At 38.9% G+C, this 22225-nt stretch overlaps 1 protein-coding gene and 1 long non-coding RNA gene across 2 annotated transcripts; one reads left to right on the top strand and one right to left on the bottom strand.

The window, feature by feature from the left end:
* Positions 1-2214: 2214 nt before the first annotated feature.
* LOC128126631 (uncharacterized) lies at positions 2215-3193 on the bottom strand. The gene is made up of 2 exons (XM_052764472.1): positions 3039-3193; positions 2215-2963 (listed from the first exon to the last, which is right to left on the bottom strand). The coding sequence occupies exon 2, from the start codon at positions 2883-2885 to the stop codon at positions 2313-2315; it is 573 nt and encodes a 190-aa protein (XP_052620432.1). The 5' UTR covers positions 2886-2963; positions 3039-3193; the 3' UTR covers positions 2215-2312.
* Positions 3194-16317: 13124 nt separating this feature from the next.
* On the top strand, positions 16318-17276 carry LOC122194603 (uncharacterized). Its single transcript, XR_006183944.2, has 3 exons — positions 16318-16467; positions 16594-16648; positions 16745-17276. It is a non-coding gene; the product is annotated as an uncharacterized LOC122194603 (long non-coding RNA).
* The last annotated feature ends 4949 nt before the right edge of the window (positions 17277-22225 follow it).

Here is a 22225-nt window from a genome sequence, read left to right as displayed (position 1 = left end):
ACTTGGGTTAATAAATGGCCATTGCATTAGTTATCAAAATATATTAGAATACATTAGTAACAAGATTCCATGAACCATTAAAACATCACAACAATTACATGAAAAAAACGACATAATACGATCAAAGCATTAACGTAAAACACAAGTCCATGGCTTATTCTTAACACAAATTAGAGCGGTCTACTTGAAATACTGTTTATCTCTAACAACCTTCCAAACTTCCTCATATTCGAAGTCTCTGCCTTCATGCTCAAAGATGTAAAACTCTGTAACAACTTCCAAGAACTCTTATTCGTCACGACAACGAACATTGTTACGTTTCGCATAACTACATGCTCGATTGAACCATGTCACTTCCTCCTTTACATCCGTCCACTTAGTAACAACATCTGATTTTTCTCTTTTTTGCCCTTCTCCCATCTCATGGTTAAACAAAGATGTGATGCGACTCCATTCATCACCAATTAGGCAATGCGGGGGAGCAAGTAACGGTTCACCATCCTTAACACTTAGCCAGCACCGTGTTAGAACTAACACCTCGTTTGTCGTCCATGGCCTTTCAGAATTGGAACCAGGTACTTCATTCGAAGAACTTGCTGCATTCGACGACATTTCTAATAATGGGAATTCGTTTCGTTTAGGTGATTTGGGTGTTTGGTTTATAGATCTTAAACATCTATTTATATAAATAAATAGACTATGAAATAATACTTTGACTACGAAATGGTTATATTTGGACTACGAATTTCAGCTTTATGCAGTGTTTTGTCATGTCAAACTGTCATTTATCTCTTGTCACTAAAGGGACCCACTGGGATGTGCAGGTTACTACAGTGACTTGTCATTACTGTCTAGTCATTTCAAAGTTGGACTTCTCATTACTGTCTAGTATGTATAAATACCACTTATTGCTCCAGTTTAATACAACATCGATTTTATTATGAGTTCCTCACACAAATTCGAAATTTGCTCATGCAACGAAGTAGATTGTTACTACTGTGATTCGGTAGACCCTTTTTTACACCCTCTTCAGCCGGGTCATATATGTCACATGAAAATTTTGAAGAATTAAACAAGAAGAGGACAAAGAGTCATCCCGACTTCTCACTCAACTTGCTAATGATATAGGTTCGGAATGCAAACAAGCTGAAGAATGGATTGACCTCAATAAAAACAAAATCAAAGAGCATAAAGATTGGATAAAAAAGAGTAAGAAGGCAATCAAAACGACTGAAAAACGGCTTGCTGAGAAGGATGAGCAGTTGATACACATTATGGTAAAAAAGGATCGTTTCGAAGACAAAATGAGAATTAGGGATGACTATATAACAATGGAGAAAGAGAAGTACCCGTTGCAGTTCCCTGAGTTTAAAAATTAGTTATAAAGTTGTTGTAATATTATCATGAAACATATTAGGTTGCCAAATGATCGTTTGTTGTTTTTTTTAAATAACATGTTGTAACTGTTAAAATAAATCTGCAAACTATATTTTATAATATAAAGGCTTCATTCATTGTTATAATCAACAAACTTAACTAAAATATGAAAGCATAGCAATGTCTTGTAAGAGTTAATAAAAATATTACAATACATAATAAGCTAACAACTCGTCATTACTCTTAATTTCAAGGTTGTTTTATATCAAAATCAGCGTTATGGGTTTGTGAGCAACCCGCTGAACCACCAATATTATATGTCATTTCTGCAGTAGAAATTATGTGACCTGCTCTGCTACCAGACGCCCTTCCAGTACAATTATTTCTCGTGTGTCCTAGGTGACCACATGTAGAACACTCTTTTATAATTGGACCCTCGCCTTGGGATGGAATGCGGTCTGTGTTTCTTGGCCTGCCTGGCTGACGTTTATCCATTATAGGTGGCTTAACAATCATCAAATCATCGGGGATCTCCCATTCGGATGGCTTCGGCAGAGGGTTTACTGATTCCTCATATGTTTTCCTCAGTGTTTCGGTAAAGTAAGCATTTAATGCAAACCTCGAGCAGTCTTGGTAATTGTTCACTGTTAAACATCTTATGACATGACCACAAGGTATCCCATCAAGTTGCCAATGCCTACATGTACATGTCATATGTTGAAAATCAACAATCACATTTTGTGCCCCCTTTTTGACCTCGCATTTCGTATTTGAGATAATGCGAACATCCCATTTGGTAAAAATTTTCTTGTTTTCTTTTACAACTTCATCCGCCCAAGGGGTAAGTGTTGTTGTTGCTTCCGCTAAAAAAACAGCCAAAATGAAGAAGTTAAAATCAATAACATCGAAACTAATAAAACATTAATATTACAAATTTACGTAATACCTGCAAAGTTACGTCTTTGAAACCACCATTGTTGCATTGTAGCACGAAAAAAATCAATCAACATAAGTATTGGCACCTTACGTGCGTGTCTAGATAATGCATTTATAGACTCCGCACTGTTGGACGACATAAGATTGTATCGGTTCCCTTTAAAATGTGCCCTTGACCAGGTTTCTGGATTTATACTTTTTAAGTACTCCCATACTGGTTCTTTTGTCTTTTTCATAACATCCATGGCAGCATCAAAAGCATCAACTGTGTACGCCCTACACGCCTCCCAAAAAATTCCTTTAACCGTCTTACTCTTGTCGAATCTAGATACTATGTTGAAATACAAATGGACACCACATATTCCATGATGAGCGTGAGGAAAAATGTTGGCAACGGATGTTGCTATAGATGGAGACCTATCAGATATAATTGTAAGCTCCTGCATATTTCCTAAGCAATCACGTAGTTTTTGAAAAAACCATGTCCAAGAATCAGTACACTCATTTTTGCATATACCATATGCAACCGGTAATATTTGATTTTGTCCGTCCTTAGTAACTGCAAGTAGCATGGTACCTTTGAACTCGCCCTTTAGGTGAGCTCCATCTACTACTAGGGTCGGCTTACAAAAATTGACAAAAGCTCGTACCTACAATACATTGTATATCTATTCAAATACACCAAAATAAATATTAAAAAAAAATTAGAACATGATAATACTAACCGAGCAACCGAGTGCGACGTACAAAAACTCAAACCGATCATCAACATCTGTTTTAATATGTGTGACAGTACCCGGATTATGTTTGGCCAAGTTGTGACAATACGCCGGAAGTTTGGTAAAAGAATCCTCTTTCGTACCCCTTAACGACAACAATGCATATTGCTTCGCACGCCATGCTTGATGGTATGAGATATTGATATTCAATTGAGCATTCATATCATTAACAATTTCTTTTCCCCGATAAACTCTACTATAGTCTTCAGCCAAAACATCAGCAACATTTTCACCCAAAACATATTTGTTTGCTTGTCGATGATTAGGTTGCAACAATGTTGAAGAACATGTGTGTACATCAACAAATTTATTCACTTGGAAAAGTCCATCAGTATTTTTAATTGCTTTTGCTCTTAGTAACCAAGAACAATTTTTCGAAACACACACAGCTTCATACCTTGATTTGGTGGATCTACTTGTCCTCGTCTGGAAACCTTCTCGAAGACATTTTTTACCAATACACCGCTTTAAAAGTTCTTTGTTTTTAAATATACTCTCACATTGAATCTTTTGAAGATTAATGTCTACCATCTGTGTTGGGATATCTTCATTATTATCAACTGGCCATGCTGGTACAGGGGGCATACCGTAAAAAAGGTTATCGGGATACTTAGCTTTAACTTCATCACCCAACTCATCTCTATCGGAATTACTTTGTAGCTCGGTTATATCTAAACATACATCACCAACATCAACATAATGCCCGTAAACATGATTTTTTTCATTTTTTTGAGTTGAATTTTTTTTCTTTTTAGTTTTATCTACCACACGCCTATTCATAAGTTTAACTTCTTGTTCGGCAACATCATCACAACGACCACCAACATGATTAAGATATGTACCAACATCATCATCACCAACATACTTGTAATTCTCGGGATCCACATATTGAATAGGTGAATAACTAACATTAACATTTTCAGCAACACTGTGAAACTGAGGTACACTAGGAGTATTGAAAGTACCTATCGGATCGTTGCTCCCTTTAAAACTGCATAAATTACCAACAACTTCGTTTCCAATTTCACCGCCCCCATTAACCTCCTCAACTTCATCAACCACCACAAAACACTTTCACAGCCCTTCCTCCACTACATTTGATTATGTTTATCAACATTCTAACATCCACGTCTTCAACTATAGCTATATAATAATTTAATTCAGGATGGTGGAAACGAAGACTAATTCTATATTTGTCTAACAAACCAATTTTGTTTCTTACCATAGATACAAAATCACTATAACTAATATACTCATAAAATATCAAAGAAAATTCAGAAATACCTCCCTGTGGACATATGTATTCCAGATTAGTTCCATTAACTTGCCATCTCCCACCGGTTACAAGACAAACCAAATATTCAATCATTTTTTTAGCAAATTGTAGAGATAGAGAGTATTTCACAAACCAAATAACAACCAAAATGATATTTTTTCTACAAAAATTTTTATATAGCAAAGCCCATTTCGTAGTCAAACCAATTCATTTCGTAGTCAACCTTAAAAAAAAAAAAAAAAAAAAAAAAAAAAAAAAAAAATCATCATTTCGCAGATAGGATCAGAGGATTTCGCAGATGGGACCTATTCCATCTGCAAAATTACCCCTATTTATACCGAAAAATATTAAAAAAAAAAAAATTCTCATCTGCGAATGTACAAGTGCCTGAAGCACAACTGTGCTTCAGGCACTTGTACATTCGCAGATGAGATGCCCATTTCGCAGATGGGGCCTTCTCATCTGCGAAATGGGTGGCTAAATATGTAATCCCGATTTTTTTTGGCTATTTTTGTAATGCAATTAGTGTAATTGGCTATTTTTGTCATTTTCTCTTATAAATAAACAAAAGAGAAAATTATGGTCCATGTGCTTTAGCGAAATAAGTATATATAATCCAACATCAACAAAATCGACAAACTTGGTCCTTGTGTTTTGTTGATCTTACGGAGATAGTCCTTCCGACACATAGCATAAAAAAAACAATGTTAAATATATGTGAAATGGTATTTTTACCTTTTCTTTTTCTTTTTCATATTTTATTATTACTTCTCAATTATAAGGACCATTTATAATTGAGATATATTTGATATGAGATATATTTGATAAGGGCATAATAGTCATATTGTTTGGGTTAGGGATCAATACTTAAAAGAGTTAAAGTTAAGGATTAATTTGGCAAAATGTCAATAGGTTTTGATGATGGATGAGACGTGTTTGGGATCAAGCAAAGTCGTGGGTTTAGAATTTATTTTTCAAAGTGTAGACACGTCTTCTCGGTTTGGTAGTTTTATCTGATTTTTTTTATCTTGGTTGACAAGGCAAATGACATTGATATTTCTTGCAAGTTTTCCTTATAAAAATGAGCCACTCTTTAAGAATTGAATTTGATCACAATGATGATGTGAAATTTCGTTGGTTTTACAATTGACACTTGATTTACCTTTTTATCCTTTTATACACACATGAAACAGATTTTTCTCGGCCTGTCAACCGACCACTACCTGATAACGATGATGCATTTAATTGTTTGTTTTTTAGGACTTACTGTGTAAAGGGTTCCCCATTTCCTATAGATAAAATGGTGAATGTGATTGTGAAACGATTCTTTTTTTTTTTGCGATGTCAATGTATAAAAAAAATAGTATTAATTCTATATTATTAAGTTGTGAACATCAAACATGTTTTTTTTTTTTTTTGACTAAAATCATCCATCATGACCTTTGTTTTTAAGTTAAGATTTTATTGTTTGACAGCTTCTTCTCTAAATATCTCATATGCTTAGAGCATACAACAAGCTTCTAGATGTGAACAATAGACATATCCAATTAGTCTCAATATGCTTTTTCAGTTTAACCAGAACAAGCTTCTTGCTAAAAACTATATTGTTCAATGTGCTTTAGCTAGAATTGTATTTTTTGTATTGAAAATTAGGGGTAAGTGGAGAAAGTTATTATACATTGTCTTTTCTGATGTATCGTTCTTTTTTGTAACAACGTAAATTTCAAAACAAAATTTTCTTTTTGACACAAGCTTTTTCATATAAAAAGTTTTACAAAATATCCGGTAATAGTTATCAAAACATATCGTATCCCAATATCACAAAAATCAATCCTCTCTCTAGTGTGTACGAATCACGCCGGCGCCTTCCCACAATCCTCGCTAGTACCTGAAACACATAACACAACAACTGTAAGCATAAAAGCTTAGTAAGTTTCCTCAAAATACCCGTACACACATATGCCTTTCCAGGCCATACTTCACACGACCTTCCGGTCCATGTGTTTCAGGGGACTTCCGTCCCAGTCCCATTAGACCTTCCGGTCCTACTCGTGTTGACCTTCCGGTCCATGACTCCCTGACCTTCCGGTCCATGTCATAATGCCTTCCGTCCCATATCATACATAGCATACATATCATATACATAACGCATACAAAACATGCAACTCATATCATACAAGACCTTCCGGTCACACATAGGTACCCTTCCAGGTACAGTATAGTGAAAAGACTCACCTCTGATATCTCGGTAAGTCTCTGCCTCGGTAGAAATGTGACCTAGCCTCCGCCTAATCACATAAAGCAAATATTCCCATAAATACAACTGCACTCAACCCTAAAAGTCCACAAGGTCAACGGTCAACTTTGACCCGACTCGGCGAGTGCACTAGGGCGACTCGGCGAGTCTACACGTGTCAACTGACTCTCTCTAGAACCCTTTCTTGGCACGTCGAGTGTTTCCCCAACTCGACAATTTACACCTGGCAAGAATCGCGGGGCCACCCCGACTCAACCGCCGAGTCCCAAGAACAACTCGGCGAGTTCCAACTCGAACTCAGACATCTGACTCACCCTGACTCACCAAGTATTTCCCCCAACTCGGCAAGTCCACTCACTAAGTGATTAACGAGCAACCTTTAAACTACTCGCCGAGTCCCAAGAACAACTCGGCGAGTTCATGCCATGCACAAACTAAAGACGACTTATGAGGTTAGATCTGCTCCATCAAATCATAGATCTAGCCTCTCCAAGCATGATAATCACGTAAAGTTTGGATCTTGACGCACCAACAACCTCTACTTGCTCTTATATGATGTTTTAGCCCCATTTATCACAACCGATGGTCAAAACCCCCAAAGATCTTCATAAAGATTGAAGAGTAAAGCCCTCTGGACCTCAATGGATCCAGATCTAACGCCTCAACGCACATAGGGACGTATTGGCCTCAAAACTAGTCAATAAAGGGTCCAAGAAACCCTAAATCCACATCATCATAACAACAGAAAAGGAGCCGAGATATTACCTCTAAAGTGATCATATGAGCTCCAAAATCGCAGGATGTCCACTTCCCTCGCTTCCTTTTGGCTAAAACCTATTTTTCCATGTTAAACAAGCTTCAAATGTTAACAATGGCCTTCTCTCTCTTCCCAAAACGCTCAAGTGCTCTAGGGTTTCTCTCAAGGGACTGATATATGCAAATGACGGCATTAAGGGCCTTTAAATAGGTCCCAAACCCATGAAATTAGGGTTTCATTAAACAGCATGGACTCACCGAGTCCAGACGCGAATCCGCGTGGACATCCGCGACCATACTCGGCGAGTTTATACTCCAACTCGCCGAGTCTCCTCTCAAAATCCAAAAATAAATGAATAAGAAATAATACCTGGGAACCCGGATGTTACAATTCTCCCCCACTAGAATCAAACTTTGCCCTCAAAGTCTCACTCCGAAAACAACTCTGGATGTTGCTCCTGCATCTCATGTTCCGGCTCCCAAGTCAACTCTGACCCTTTCCGATGTTGCCACTAGACCTGCACCAGAGGTACTTCCTTGTTTCTCAAAACCTTGATCTTTCGATCCCTGATCGCCGCTGGTCTCTCAGCATAATTCAAGCTCGCATCCACCTGAATATCCTCTAATGGTACTACTGCCGACTCGTCGGCTATACACTTCCGCAGCTGCGACACGTGGAAAGTGTCATGAATCTGCCCAACTTTGCTGGCAACTCCAAACGATAGGCTACCCTGCCTACCCTCGCGATCACCCTGAAAGGACCGATATATCGGGGCCCCAACTTGCCCCTCTTCCTAAATCGAATCACTCCTTTCCAAGAAGAGACCTTCAGGAGCACGAAGTCGCCAACCTGAAACTCGAGCTCGGACCGACGTTTGTCCACATAACTCTTCTGCCGACTCTGAGCAGTCAACAACCTTTGTCTAACCTGCTGGATCTGCTCTATCGTCTGAAGCACAATCTCGGTGCTGCCCATCACACGCCGCCCTACTTCTCCCCAGTAAATGGGGGTTCGACACCTCCTCCCATACAACAGCTCAAAAGGCGGCATGCCAATGCTCGAATGATGACTGTTGTTATAAGAAAACTCCGCCAAGGGAAAATACGTGTCCCAAATCCCTCCGAAATCCAATACACATGCCTGAAGCATATCCTCGAGCGTCTAAATCGTCCGCTCACTCTGTCCGTCCGTCTGTGGGTGGTATGCGGTACTGAAATGTAGTCTCGTACCCAACTCCGCATGAAACTTCTTCCAAAATCTGGAAGTAAATCGCACATCTCGGTCTGAAACAATCGAAATCGGAACTCCATGCCGCGATACCACCTCCCTCACATACAATTCTGCCAGCCTCTCAACAGAAGAGCTCTCACTGATAGCAAGAAAGTGAGCGCTCTTCGTCAACCTGTCCACAATCACCGAAATTGCATCGACATCCCTCGCGGTCCTTGGCAATTTGATGATGAAATCCATGGTAATCTGATCCCATTTCCACTCGAGAATCTCTAATGGTTGCAGTTTACCATGTGGACGCTGGTGCTCGGCCTTAACCCTGCGGCAAGTCAAGCATCTCTCTACAAACCATGCGACCTCCCTCTTCATACCGGGCCACCAATAATCCTTCTTTAGGTCCAAATACATCTTAGTGGCCCTGGGATGGATTGAGAATTTCGATCGATGAGCCTCTTCCAATAAGATGGTACGCGTTCCGCCCACGGATGGTACCCATATCCGACCCCGAAAGGTCATAAGCCCCCGGCTATCGGCAACGAATTCCGATATCAGCCCGACAACTCGCTCTCTCCTCTGTTTTTCTGACCTCACAGCCTCAGCCTGGGCCCCACGGATAGCATCCAACACCGGGGTCATCACTGTCAATCTCAAGCAAATATCTCGAATTGGGGCACCCTCCGCCCTACGGCTTAATGCATCGGCTACCACATTAGCCTTGCCCGGGTGGTACAGGATCTCACAATCATAATCCTTGACCACGTCCAACCACCTTCTCTGACGCATATTCAGGTTGGGCTAATCCATCAAATACTTCAAGCTCTTGTGGTCCGTGTATATCGTACACCGAACCCCATACATATAATGTCGCCAGATCTTGAGAGCGAACACTACCGCTCCCAGCTCCAAGTCATGAGTGGGATATCTCGACTCGTGAGGCTTAAGCTGCCTAGATTCATACGCTATCACATGCCCCTTCTGCATAAGCACCGCTCCCAATCCGGATATCGATGCATCACAATATACCACAAAATCCTCCATCCCTTCCGGAAGAGCTAATACTGGGGCCTCACATAACTTCTGGCGAAGTATCTCAAATGAAGTCTGCTGCTCCGGACCCCATGAAAATGCAACACCTTTCCGGGTCATCTTGGTGAGTGGCACAACGATCTTGGAGAAATCCTTCATAAATCTCTGATAATAGCCAGCCAATCCTAAAAAGCTCCTGATCTCGGTGGGTGACCTTGGCACCTCCCACCTCATAACTGCCTCAATCTTGGCCGGATCGACCAATATCCCATTCTGGTTGACGAGGTGTCCCAAGAACTGAACCTCCCGCAACCAGAACTCACACTTGGAGAATTTGGCATACGGCCTCTACGATCTCAGGACTCCAAGGATCTCTCTCAAATGCTCCTCATGATGCTCTCTGGATCTCGAATACACCAATATGTCGTCAATGAACACGATCACCGAGCGATCCAACATCGGTCTGCACACCCTGTTCATGAGATCCATGAACACCTCCGGTGCGTTGGTGAGTCCAAAAGGCATCACCACGAACTCGTAATGCCCATAACGAGTCCAGAATGTTGCCTTCGTGACGTCCTCCTCCCGCACCCTCACCTGATGATACCCAGACCTCAAATCAATCTTGGAGAACCAAGATGCTCCTTGCTGCTGATCGAACAAATCATCGATCCTCGGCAGTGGGTAACGGTTCTTTACTGTCAACTTGTTCAACTCCAGGTAATCAATACACATCCGGTGTGAACCATCATTCTTCTTGACAAAAAGAATCGACGCTCCCCAAGGTGAGCTACTCGGCCTGATAAACCCCTTTCCCAGCAGCTCCTAGAGCTGCGAGATAACTCCTGCATCTCCGGAGGCGCAAGGCGATAAGGCACCTTAGCGATAGGCGCAACTCCCGAAACCAACTCAATACTGAACTCTACCTGCCTCTCCGGAGGCACACCTGGCAATTCCTCTGGAAACACATTCGGGAACTCACGCACTATCGGAACCTCCTCAACCGGCTTCGAACTCTCTGAAACAACCCTCGCATCCATCACATATGCCACAAATCCTCTACAGCCCTGCTGTAGACTCTGTCTCGCTCTGGCGGCCGAACAAAATGCTGACCCCATACATGTACCCTCGCCGTACACCGTAAGAACTCCCCCACTGGGGTCTCGTATCGTCACCAACTGACGCTCGCAATCTATAACGGCTCCAAATCGGCTCAACCAATCCATGCCCATTATAACACACACATCCCCCATCGTAATCGGGACCAGATCTATCGGGAACTCCACACCGAAGATCTCAAGGGTACACCCTCGAATCACCTCTGATGCATACACTGCTCGCTCATCAGCTATGGAAACTCGCAGAGGTCGACTCAACGCCTCCCGACGGATACTAATGTGCTGGCTAAATGCCAAGGAAACAAATGACCGACTCGCACCCGAGTCAAATAACACCAAATCAGGTACAGAACTCACAAGAAAAGTACCTACGCATATCATCATATAAGCAGAACATCATAAGCAAAAGATAAAGTACAGAATACATACCATCCACAACATCGGGCGTCGCACGAACTTCCTCTGCAGTCAACTGAAAAGCTCTCCCACGAGCCTTCGGAGCCTCGGCCTTCACCGGTCGAACCTCGGCGACCCTAGCAGCAGGCGCAGATCCCTGCGCTGATCCCTAGTGTAACTGAGGCACTCGGCATTCCGATGGCCGGTCTGGTTGCAATGGAAGCAAACCATAAATCCCTTGGGGCAATCCCTAGCGATATGCCCCTCCTTTCCACATTTGTAGCAATCACCCGATCGACAGGCCCCCTCATGACCCTTGTCGCACTTTCCGCAAGTGCGGCCCTTCTGGCCTCCAGTCCTCGAATCGGCGAACTTGGTCCGCTTGGCTGCCGGCTGAGACTGAGCCGGCCGTCGATCCATCCTCTGAGACTCGGCCTCCTCCCTGTCCTGAGTCTCTAACTCAATCTCCCGCTTCCGGGCATTTTCCTGAAGCTCCCGAATGTCCCTCCTCATAATACCCAAATACCGGCTCATCCGAGCCTGCTCAGAAGACACTTGTTCAGGGCAGAACATCGCCCTCTCATGAAACTTCCGAGTGACCACAACAACCGAATCATTACCCTGCTTAAGGGTCAAGAACTCCTGAACCAGTCGTTCCCTCTCTACCGGGGGAACATACTCGTCTCTGAACATGGTGGTGAACCTTTCCCAAGTCACCGCTGAAATCTCCGCAAGAGTGAAGTTCGATGTCACGAACTTCCACCAATCCTTCGCCCCCAAGCGAAGCTGGTTCAAAGCAAACTGTACCCTCAGATGCTCCGGACATGAACATGTATAGAAGCATACCTCAATGTCAGCAGTCCATCTCATCACAGCGATCGGATCCTGCGTCCCATCAAACTCGGGTGGCTTCGTGTTGCTGAACTCCCGGAACAACAACGAATCACCTCCCTGAGGCCTGGCAGCAGCCACAACTGCTGTAGCTGCAGCGGCTGAGGCCTCAGTCACCACGGCGTACCGCTCGTCAAAAGTCTCCAACAGTGTGGTCTTGATAGACCCAAACATCTCCGGAATCTCGACCCTGATTGCCGCAGCCACCTCATCATGGATCATCTGACGAAGCTCCTCGTCACTCACACCGCTCGTCTCATGTCTGTGGAATGTCCCAACCATGATGCCCCTCTGAAATACAATATAAATTTATCAGAGACTCGATCGAGCATAATCATACTCGATGACGCTACCCTACTCGTCCTCCGTTGTCCAAAAGATTCTTACTTGGAATGCCCACAGATCCGGTGTCTTCAGTAGTACGGTACTTTTGGGGAGTCACCGTTCGGGCGCTGGATGATCGTACACACGACTCTGCTCTGTTTTTCTCAAGACTCTTTACTCTTTCTCAAAAAAAAATATTATCAAAAATTTCCTCAAATCCTTAGTTTGAGTGCAGATGCGCCCGAAGATGCATCTGAATCCCTCAAACCAAGGCTCTGATACCAACTTGTAACAACGTAAATTTCAAAACAAAATTTTCATTTTGACACAACCTTTTTCATATAAAAAGTTTTACAAAATATCCGGTAATAGTTATCAAAACATATTGTATCCCAAGATCACAAAAATCAATCCTCTCTCTAGTGTGTACGCATCACGTCGGCGCCTTCCCACGGTCCTCGCTAGTACCTGAAACACATAACACAGCAACTGTAAGCATAAAAGCTTAGTGAGTTTCCTCAAAATACCCTTACACACATATGCCTTTCCAGGCCATACTTCACACGACCTTCCGGTCCATGTGTTTCAGGGGACTTCCGTCCCAGTCCCATTAGACCTTCCGGTCCTACTCGTGTTGACCTTCCGGTCCATGACTCCCTGACCTTCCGGTCCATGTCATAATGCCTTCCGTCCCATATCATACATAGCATACATATCATATACATAACGCATACAAAACATGCAACTCATATCATACAAGACCTTCCGGTCACACATAGGTACCCTTCCAGGTACAGTATAGTGAAAAGACTCACCTCTGATATCTCGGTAAGTCTCTGCCTCGGTAGAAATGTGACCTAGCCTCCGCCTAATCACATAAAGCAAATATTCCCATAAATACAACTGCACTCAACCCTAAAAGTCCACAAGGTCAACGGTCAACTTTGACCCGACTCGGCGAGTGCACTAGGGCAACTCGGCGAGTCTACACGTGTCAACTGACTCTCTCTCGAACCCTCTCTTGGCACGTCGAGTGTTTCCCAACTCGACGAGTTCCACCTGGCAAGAATCGCGGGGCCACCCCGACTCAACTCGCCGAGTCCCAAGAACAACTCGGCAAGTTCCAACTCGAACTCAGACACCTGACTCACCCTGACTCATTGAGTCTTTCCCCTAATTCGGCAAGTCCACTCATTAAGTGATTAACGGGCAACCTTCAAACTACTCGCCAAGTCCCAAGAACAACTCGGCAAGTTCATGCCATGCACAAACTAAAGACGACTTCTGAGGTTAGATCTGTTCCATCGAATCATAGATCTAGCATCTCCAAGCATGATAATCACGTAAAGTTCGGATCTTGACGCACTAACAACCTCTATTTGCTCTTATATGATGTTTTAGCCCCATTTATCACAACCCATGGTCAAAACCCCCAAAGATATTCATAAAGATTGAAGAGTAAAGCCCTCTAGACCTCAATGGTTCCAGATCTAATGCCTCAACGCACATAGGGACGTATTGGCCTCAAAACTAGTCAATAAAGGGTCCAAGAAACCCTAAATCCACATCATCATCATAACAACAGAAAAGGAGCCGAGATATTACCTCTAAAGTGATGCTCTGAGGGATGTCCAATTCCCTTGCTTCCTTTTGGCTAAAACCTCCTTTTCCTTGTTAAAAAAGCTTCAAATGTTAACAATGGCCTTCTCTCTCTTCCCAAAACGCTCAAGTGCTCTAGGGTTTCTCTCAAGGGACTGATAGATGCAAATGACGGCCTTAAGGGCCTTTAAATAGGTCCCAAACCCATGAAATTAGGGTTTCATTAAACAGCGTGGACTCGCCGAGTCCACCCCTTGGACTCGCTGAGTCCAGACGCGAATCCGCGTGGACATCCACGACCATACTCGGCGAGTTTATACTCCAACTCGCCGAGTCTCCTCTCAAAATCCAAAAATAAATGAATAAGAAATAATATCTGGGAACCCGGATGTTACATTTTTCTTTTTGGTAATTATTATTTACTTGGTTATAAAGTCTTAATTATTGTATTTTGCTTCATATTTTAGCCTTAATTAATATTGTTGGAAAAGTGATGGCTATCTTCATGTTTGTTATATGATGCAATGTTTGTTTGTTTTATGATATTTGATTGATGATTGTGATGTTTTTTGGAAATGACCCTTGCACAACCGAAGGAAGTGAAGAAGATGCATTTGAAGAAGAATGGAAACATAATTTGATTTGACCTATACAATATAATATGAACTTTATTTGTAATACTTAATTATCATTATTTTTAATTTCATTCATCTTATTCGTCTCTCTCTCTCTCTATATATATATATATATATATATATATATATATATATATATATATATATATATATATTTACTATCTTATAAAAAAATCTCACTATTTCTATAAATAGATTGAATATAATAATATTATTTTTTAAGACGTCCAAACAATTAAGCTAAAAATAGAATCAAACGTCAATAAAATAATATTATTCTATTAATACTCTCAATTTTAGATCGTCCAACATATAAAACACAATTTACAACTACCTAATGTGTAATTAATTGAAACTCATTTAAATGGTTCTATCTTTTCCCCATATATCGTCTGGTTCCTATCTACGTTTTCCACTTATATGTTGATCGAGTCTTGTTGATGCCGAGATATCTGCAAATATTTGTGGTCACCTTCCCTCTTATGACTGACACCATCTTTTTATAGGAGTAATAAACTACACAAATTATAATGAATCATGGAAGCATGTCAATTTCCTTCCGGTTAAACCCTAGCTATCGTCAACAACACCACCCCTCTCCTTATTTTATCCTCCTGTTGGTGACCTGCACCATTGCTCGACACAGTTTCCTCTTAATTCGACAAATCTGGCCTACTTTTTCCCTTATATTCGCTGGCATATTCTTATCTATACACTGAAAGGGGGTAACTAGATTTATTCAATCACATATTTGGGCTCCTAGAATATGGCGCCCTTGGGGCTTTCTATATAACGAAAACGAACATAAATATTGAAATTGAAATGGAAAAAGAGGGAAGATCATCTATCGGTCATCACCAGCACTACCCTCTCTTCCATCTCTCCACCGGCCAATGACCTTCACCATTATTTTTATTTCCTATGAAATCGCCTCTTTCTTCACTTCTGCACATTCTCGCCATCTACGGAGCAAAAAACATAGAAGGATCCGATTCTCTTTTCCCCACACCACATGCAATATCCTCAATTACACCGGTCAAGTCCTTCGTTACACGACTCTTCGTTTTTCACCCCATTTTAAAGCAGCTTTAGATAGGAAACCCTAAATCCCTTTTCATAACCTTCTAACTATTCACAACTCTTTAAGACTAACACTAGCCGTCACTCACCAACACCATGACAATCATTTTTCAGCAATACCATCTACCATCGTTTGCCTCCTTGCCACCGTCATGGCATCATAAGACTAGCCTCGCCGATATCTATAGAAAGAAACTCCTACTGCATCTTTTCCACCACCACACACACCATTCCCCACATATAGACACATGAAACATTAGTCACGACACCTCTTCAAGATCAGTTAACTATGGGAGAAGATCCAAATCAGTCAAGGCTTTGGGTTTAGGGTGCTTGATAGCTTTTGTTTTGCTTAAGTTTTGTCTCAAAGTTTTGTTCTTTCGATTTTACAACAAATGGCGATGGTCTGAAGCCCTTCAACACTTATTATATAAATGGGTTTCAAATTCCCTCCAAAAATAACCTAATCTTTCACACACACACACACACTATATCGACATTGATAGAAGATGCTCGACGTGTGCTTCTTCAATTTCAGAAAGGTAAGTCTGAATTTTTCCTATATATTTCTCTCAATCGAACGATGTCACATGGTTTTAATATAAAGTCTATTTCAGATTTCTGGAGATGGTGAGCGGATTTGATCAATTGATATTAGTTTCCTCAATCTTTTGTCATCTATGCCTATGAAGGACCAAATTCGCAACATGTGTTTATTCTCATCCTCTTGCTTCTCGATCTACCACCATCAATACCAGCCACATTCACTGTTATCATCGTCTCCTGGTATCACCACTAAGCACCATGACTCCATCACACCTCTAAATTCTTTCATTTTTTTTCTGAATGTGTATCTTAAAGGTTTATACTTGCTAAATGTTGGTTATTCTAAAGTTCATTAATTTTGTGTAGAAAGTAAATGGTCAGTTTTGGCAACTCCTATACAACAAGTAAAGTAGCCCGTGAGGTAAGGCTGGGTCAACGATAGTTTATTAATTTCCCTAAATTCCTAGCTGTTGATATGCTTTAATATTATCTAGAATGTGTGTAACCTAATTTGCAGGTTTTAACTGGATCAAATAGGGCAACCAAAGACCTATATGGGTTCACTTCATTTTTTATGTGTTTAGAAATCAAAGTTCGAATTTGGTTGTTGTTTACTTATGTAGACCACAAGTTAGTCTGTCTAATTCTATTCTTTTTAATATTTAGGTATATTAATTCTGGTAGGGAATTATATTAATGGTGCATATCTTTCTTCATCAAATTAATTGGCCTTGTTCAATTATATTTGATTGTACCACTCATGATAGCATGCTTTTCCATATGCATCTTTAGTTTATCTTGGCTGTTATAATTGTTTTGATTGCAACAACATAACTCACGGAGAATGGTACCACCTGCTCAAATGTGTCCCGGTACCGAGCTTCTGCAGGTTCTACAAGTCGAGCTTCCTTTGGTCTTCTATGTATTGATCGTTGGCAAAATGGGTGCAACCCTTGACTGTTGGACACATATATGTATGCACATATCTTGAAAACAAATTTTTATGTTTATTTAATGTTCACATGTAATTATATAGCCTGCATTTTTTTTTGAAGTGTATCTATGCTTGGAAATCATGCTCATAGTCATGCCTAATTAAAAGGCCTCCAAGTTAGTTATCTTTGGTATCTAATATGATTTTTAAATTCTTATTTTAGTCAATTTATCAGGTTATGTTTTTGGTTGTTAATTGTTTAATCAGGTTCTTTTTTTCATTATATGGAAAAGAAAGGAGTGTGGGATAGATATGGTTGGTGGTGATAATGTGAAGTATTCCAACTATGTGTTAGTTGGACTGGAATATTGTAAAGGATTACAACGGTTCAGATTCAATCAAGTTCTGATTTAGATTTTTATTTACTCACAAACAACAAGATATTTTGACTTCTTTAGTTTTGACTTTTTTTTTTATCTTACTTTCAAGTTGTAGCATGCCTTTTTTCTTTTATGAATTACCAACCGATGAAGTAAACGTTTCCAGTTTTACATATTTTGGCCAAACCATTTTGTATATGAACACTTTTTTTGGTCTTGCTTTTGAGTTTTCCACCAATTTTTCTTTTTGTCATTTCTTCCAAAACATGTATGACAAGGCATTGAATTGTTGATTTCCACAGGTTTTTGCAAAATTGATAGCAATATGCAAATTTATGTTGGTGCTGATGTCCTTGATGGAGGCTACTGTACTCTGTTTAAATCTTGATATTGTTACAAATAATCAGTCCGATGATGTTGCTTCTGGATAACTGTTTTTGTAGTAAACTGAATATGAATAATAATGTTGATTTGTGTCTAATTGCTTTTTGTACTGATGGGTTTAGGCTTGGAGGGCTTTTGGAAGTGATTGGATCAGTAAGATTTCATTGCTATAAATGGTGAGACCCCTACAGTAGGACATTATGCTTTTGTCTTTAATTAGGTAAGGTATTAAAATACAATGTCCTATTAAGAAAATAGTTGAAAGTAAAATGCTGTAATTGGTATTTAGTTTGTCAAAACTAAATTTAGAAAAAAAATGATTTCTTTTAAATTATTGCAGTTATCTTTTCTTTGTGTGTTGTTGTGGATGTTTGCTTTAGTGTGCATGTGTATGTCACTATGTCGAATGGGTGTGTGAATGGTTGTGAGTATGTCTAATGCAAATTTTAGTTTTGATTTTTTATACTATCTTCTCAAATTAGATAGGTGGCATTGAAGTGTTTTTTGGAAAGCCACTCAAAGAAGTAATTTTCTATAGTACTTGTCACATGGTGTTGTGTATAAAAAAAACAAAATTGTAATGGGCGATAGCTTAAATTAAAGTTGTTTATGAAGTCATATTCTCGATTGCTTTAGGAGAACTATTTGGATAAATTCTTTTTTGTTTTTAGATTTAGAATAGAAATATGGCTTCTGATCAATGTTGGCTGGAATTAGTATTCAAACCAGTTTAATCGTATAACTGTTACCAATTTTATTATACTTTTATATTAAATTTATTGCAATAGTTGCTTTTGTTTGTACACGAAAATCTCAAATCGTATACGACATTGTAACATAAAATAAGTCAAGCCAATTAACATAAAATAAGTTGCATATGACCATTTGTCCAAATAACCGGATATTAGAATCTTGGATGGCCGGTGTTTCAAATAATTTCAGATAATTTTGGATTTGGTTATTTTTTAAATTATAACAACACGTTAATAATAATTTTTTTTAAACAATTACGCAAGGGTAGGTGTATGGTTTAATTTTGTTTTTTCGCATGTTTTTTTGACATAATTGCAAATTTAGTCCATCTGGTATGTCAAAAATTGGGACTTTGGTCCAAAATATTTTGGAGTTGCACCACTGGTCCAAAAGGTTTCTTTCTCTGTGTCTTTGATCCAATGAGTTTTGAGCATTTTTAAAATGACAATTATGCCCTTACCTTTTTCTTTTTCAATTCTAATTTATAAGAAAATAAAAAACGAAAAACCCACACACCCTTACTATGTTATCATACCCATCGTCTCCTTAACACATTTTGTTTCTCTATCTCCTCTCAACACCACCATAACAACACACCGTAAAAACCCTGAAAACAATCACCACCACCACATGTCGGAAAATTATAATGCCACCCCCAAAACCTGTTGGAAAATCAAAACTCTGCCATGAACACCATCTTTACGTCACCTTCTCTAGAGCTCCGTCTCCCCACGGACATTATCCAATGCCGCCAAAAATAGATATGTCCTACAATGAACAAATATCTTCGGCGAAGAACTATTCTACACTCAGAAGGGCAGCTAACAGATTTGAATCACCGCCGCCGCCAACGCGACCACCACTACCACCCCAAACCTATCCCCCACCCACCACACCATGCAACCACCATCGCCAACTCTACTATCGCTGCCAACACTATTGCTGCTAACACCACTAACCTACCCCCACTCATCCTCACCATACTACCACCACCTTTTCTAAAAATGAAAAATGATAGAAAAATACACATATAAACATGTTTTCTAATATTCTATAATATAAAATGAAAAATAAATAAGTTTTATCTAAACACATTTTCTAAATTCTTTACTAAAAAGGAAAAAATAATGACGCAAGAGAACCATTCAATAAAAAAGAACCAAAACTAACACTTTCATCTGTATTAGTCAACCTCATTACCTTCTAGATATCAAAAATAGAACTAGAATTGATAATAAATCAACAAAAACTTCTAACCTTCTCTATATCGTAATTACGACGACTTCACAAACCTAATGAAGAAATATTGCTCCTAAAGGAAATTGTTTGAAATTATTTTGTAAACTCTATTTCAATACAAAATGTCTTAGGAAACCAATCTCCGATAGACAAGCTATTCGTTATCCTTGAAAAAATAATTTCATACATGAAACTATTCACAGAAAGGAAACTAATATTGATAAAGATTTGTGTTAAGATTATAATCTAAATTTGGTTTCAAGACCAGAAAAGCAACTCAATATACACCAGAAAAAAAAAACGAGTTTAATATTACAAACCCACAATCCTTCAAACCAGTCAAAGTATCGAAACAAGTTAAGATGTTATAGATATTTGAAGTTAACATTATGATTGCTTAATTGCAATTTGCAAAGAAATGACTCAAAAATGAATTTACTAGCTTTTGAGATAGTAAGAACTAAATAATTATGAATATCTTGTAATTTGGTTGATATGTAATGGTTTTATGGTTTAATATGATAGCAGTAAAAAAACTATTTACTAAAATGAATTAATCACTACTCGGAATAACTTTTCCCCGCCGCTATGCGCAGGTACACACCTAGTGTGTGTGTGTGTGTGTGTGTGTGTATATATATATATATATATATATATATATATATATATATATATATATATATGGGTTTTTAAAGTTTTAATGAACAATTGACTTCGTTTGTGTACCATTTGTATGTGATCAAAAGGGATTAGTTGCAATCGAATAAAAGCTTATAAAAAAGTTAGCAGTTGTTGTATAAAGAATCGAAAATATTAACAATCCAGTGGATAGATTTATGTTTAAAATAAATAGCAAAGCAACTAATTATTATACATCTTCATGACTTTAGTCATGCATTAACAACTAGGTAATTTTTAGTTTTAGTTTTGTAGTATTTACTAAAACCTATATAATAAATATGATCAATTATAAAAATGTTGTTTTATTAATTACAGTTAAATAACATAAAAAATCACAGTATAAAAATATACATAATACAAACAGTCTTAATGAAACTACGGGTAAAATATAAACAAAATCATAATAGACTCAAACTATAGGATTCGAATCATGAAGTATAAAAAGATTGAACGACTAAATTTTTGTCACACCCCAAAACCGGAACAACAGAAACGTTTGGGGGTGGAGGACGTCATGTTTAGTATCACAAGACATGCATCATAGTAAGCAAAGTAATGAACAACCATTTCATTAGAAAGAAAGCGTTTACAATGTGTGTGTTCACAAAACATAGAGTACACAAGCAAATAACAAAACAAGACTTGAAGCTATATTGCTCCATCTTCTGAATTCCCAGCGCGAGTACTTGTCTACTATTTTCCTGAGAATACAAGTTATTTAAAAGAGTTTGTCAACAATTAAGCTTGTGAGTTCATAAGATTTTAGTGATGTAAATAAGTTGTAGAAAGTTGTTGTAAAAATGTAGTAAGTTATAAGTCATTTAAAGTGTAAGTTATGTTTAGAAAAGTTCGACTGTTCCTCTAGAAAATCCTATATTTCCTACTTAGATGAAAGATACGTAAAAATGATTCTACAATCCTTTATGTGAGTACTAAATGAATACAAGTTATATAAAACTCGGAGTAAACAAACAACCGACTGGGCGCTTCTGCCCTAATTCCACAACCAAACAAGGAACAGGAAGTAAAGCGGATAGCACACATCCCATTGTTTGTTAGGTCTTTGTTGTATATAACCTTGGTGTATTCGCTTGTTACTCATGGAGTTAATTGTAATAGTTCCTTTATATTTTATGAAAAGATTCTTTAAGAAAACCCTTATTTCTTATAGTAAAAAGTGACCACATTGATTACTTCTATAATTACTTAGTTTATATTGGCTATATATAATCCAATATTGAATAGATAATTAATTGGGTGAATCTGCCCTAAGCCCACAACCAAACAAGGAACAAGAAATAAGGCGAAAAACACACATCCAACGGCCTATTGGGTATTAATGATATATAACCATGATGTATAAACCAAGATATTATAGATTCAATCACCTAAAGTCCTTTAAGTCTACACTGGTTTAATAAAATGGATTAAACCCTTTACCGGTAAGTTTCTAGTTTTGTATATCCAAAGTTCTATTTGAAAAGTATGTTTTGTACTAGCAAAACTGTGCATTGAATTAGTATCCTATGACTTGGCCCATACCTGGTACCCCTTATGATGACGTAATGTGTACAGAACATATATATAACTAAAATCGAATAGATAATAGGTTGGGTGAATCTGCTCT

The sequence above is a fragment of the Lactuca sativa genome, chromosome 6 (genome assembly GCF_002870075.4).
Source record: "Lactuca sativa cultivar Salinas chromosome 6, Lsat_Salinas_v11, whole genome shotgun sequence".
NCBI lineage: Eukaryota > Viridiplantae > Streptophyta > Magnoliopsida > Asterales > Asteraceae > Lactuca > Lactuca sativa.
The sequence above is the reverse complement of the archived record's forward strand: the minus strand, read 5'-3'. Positions and strand labels throughout refer to the sequence as shown.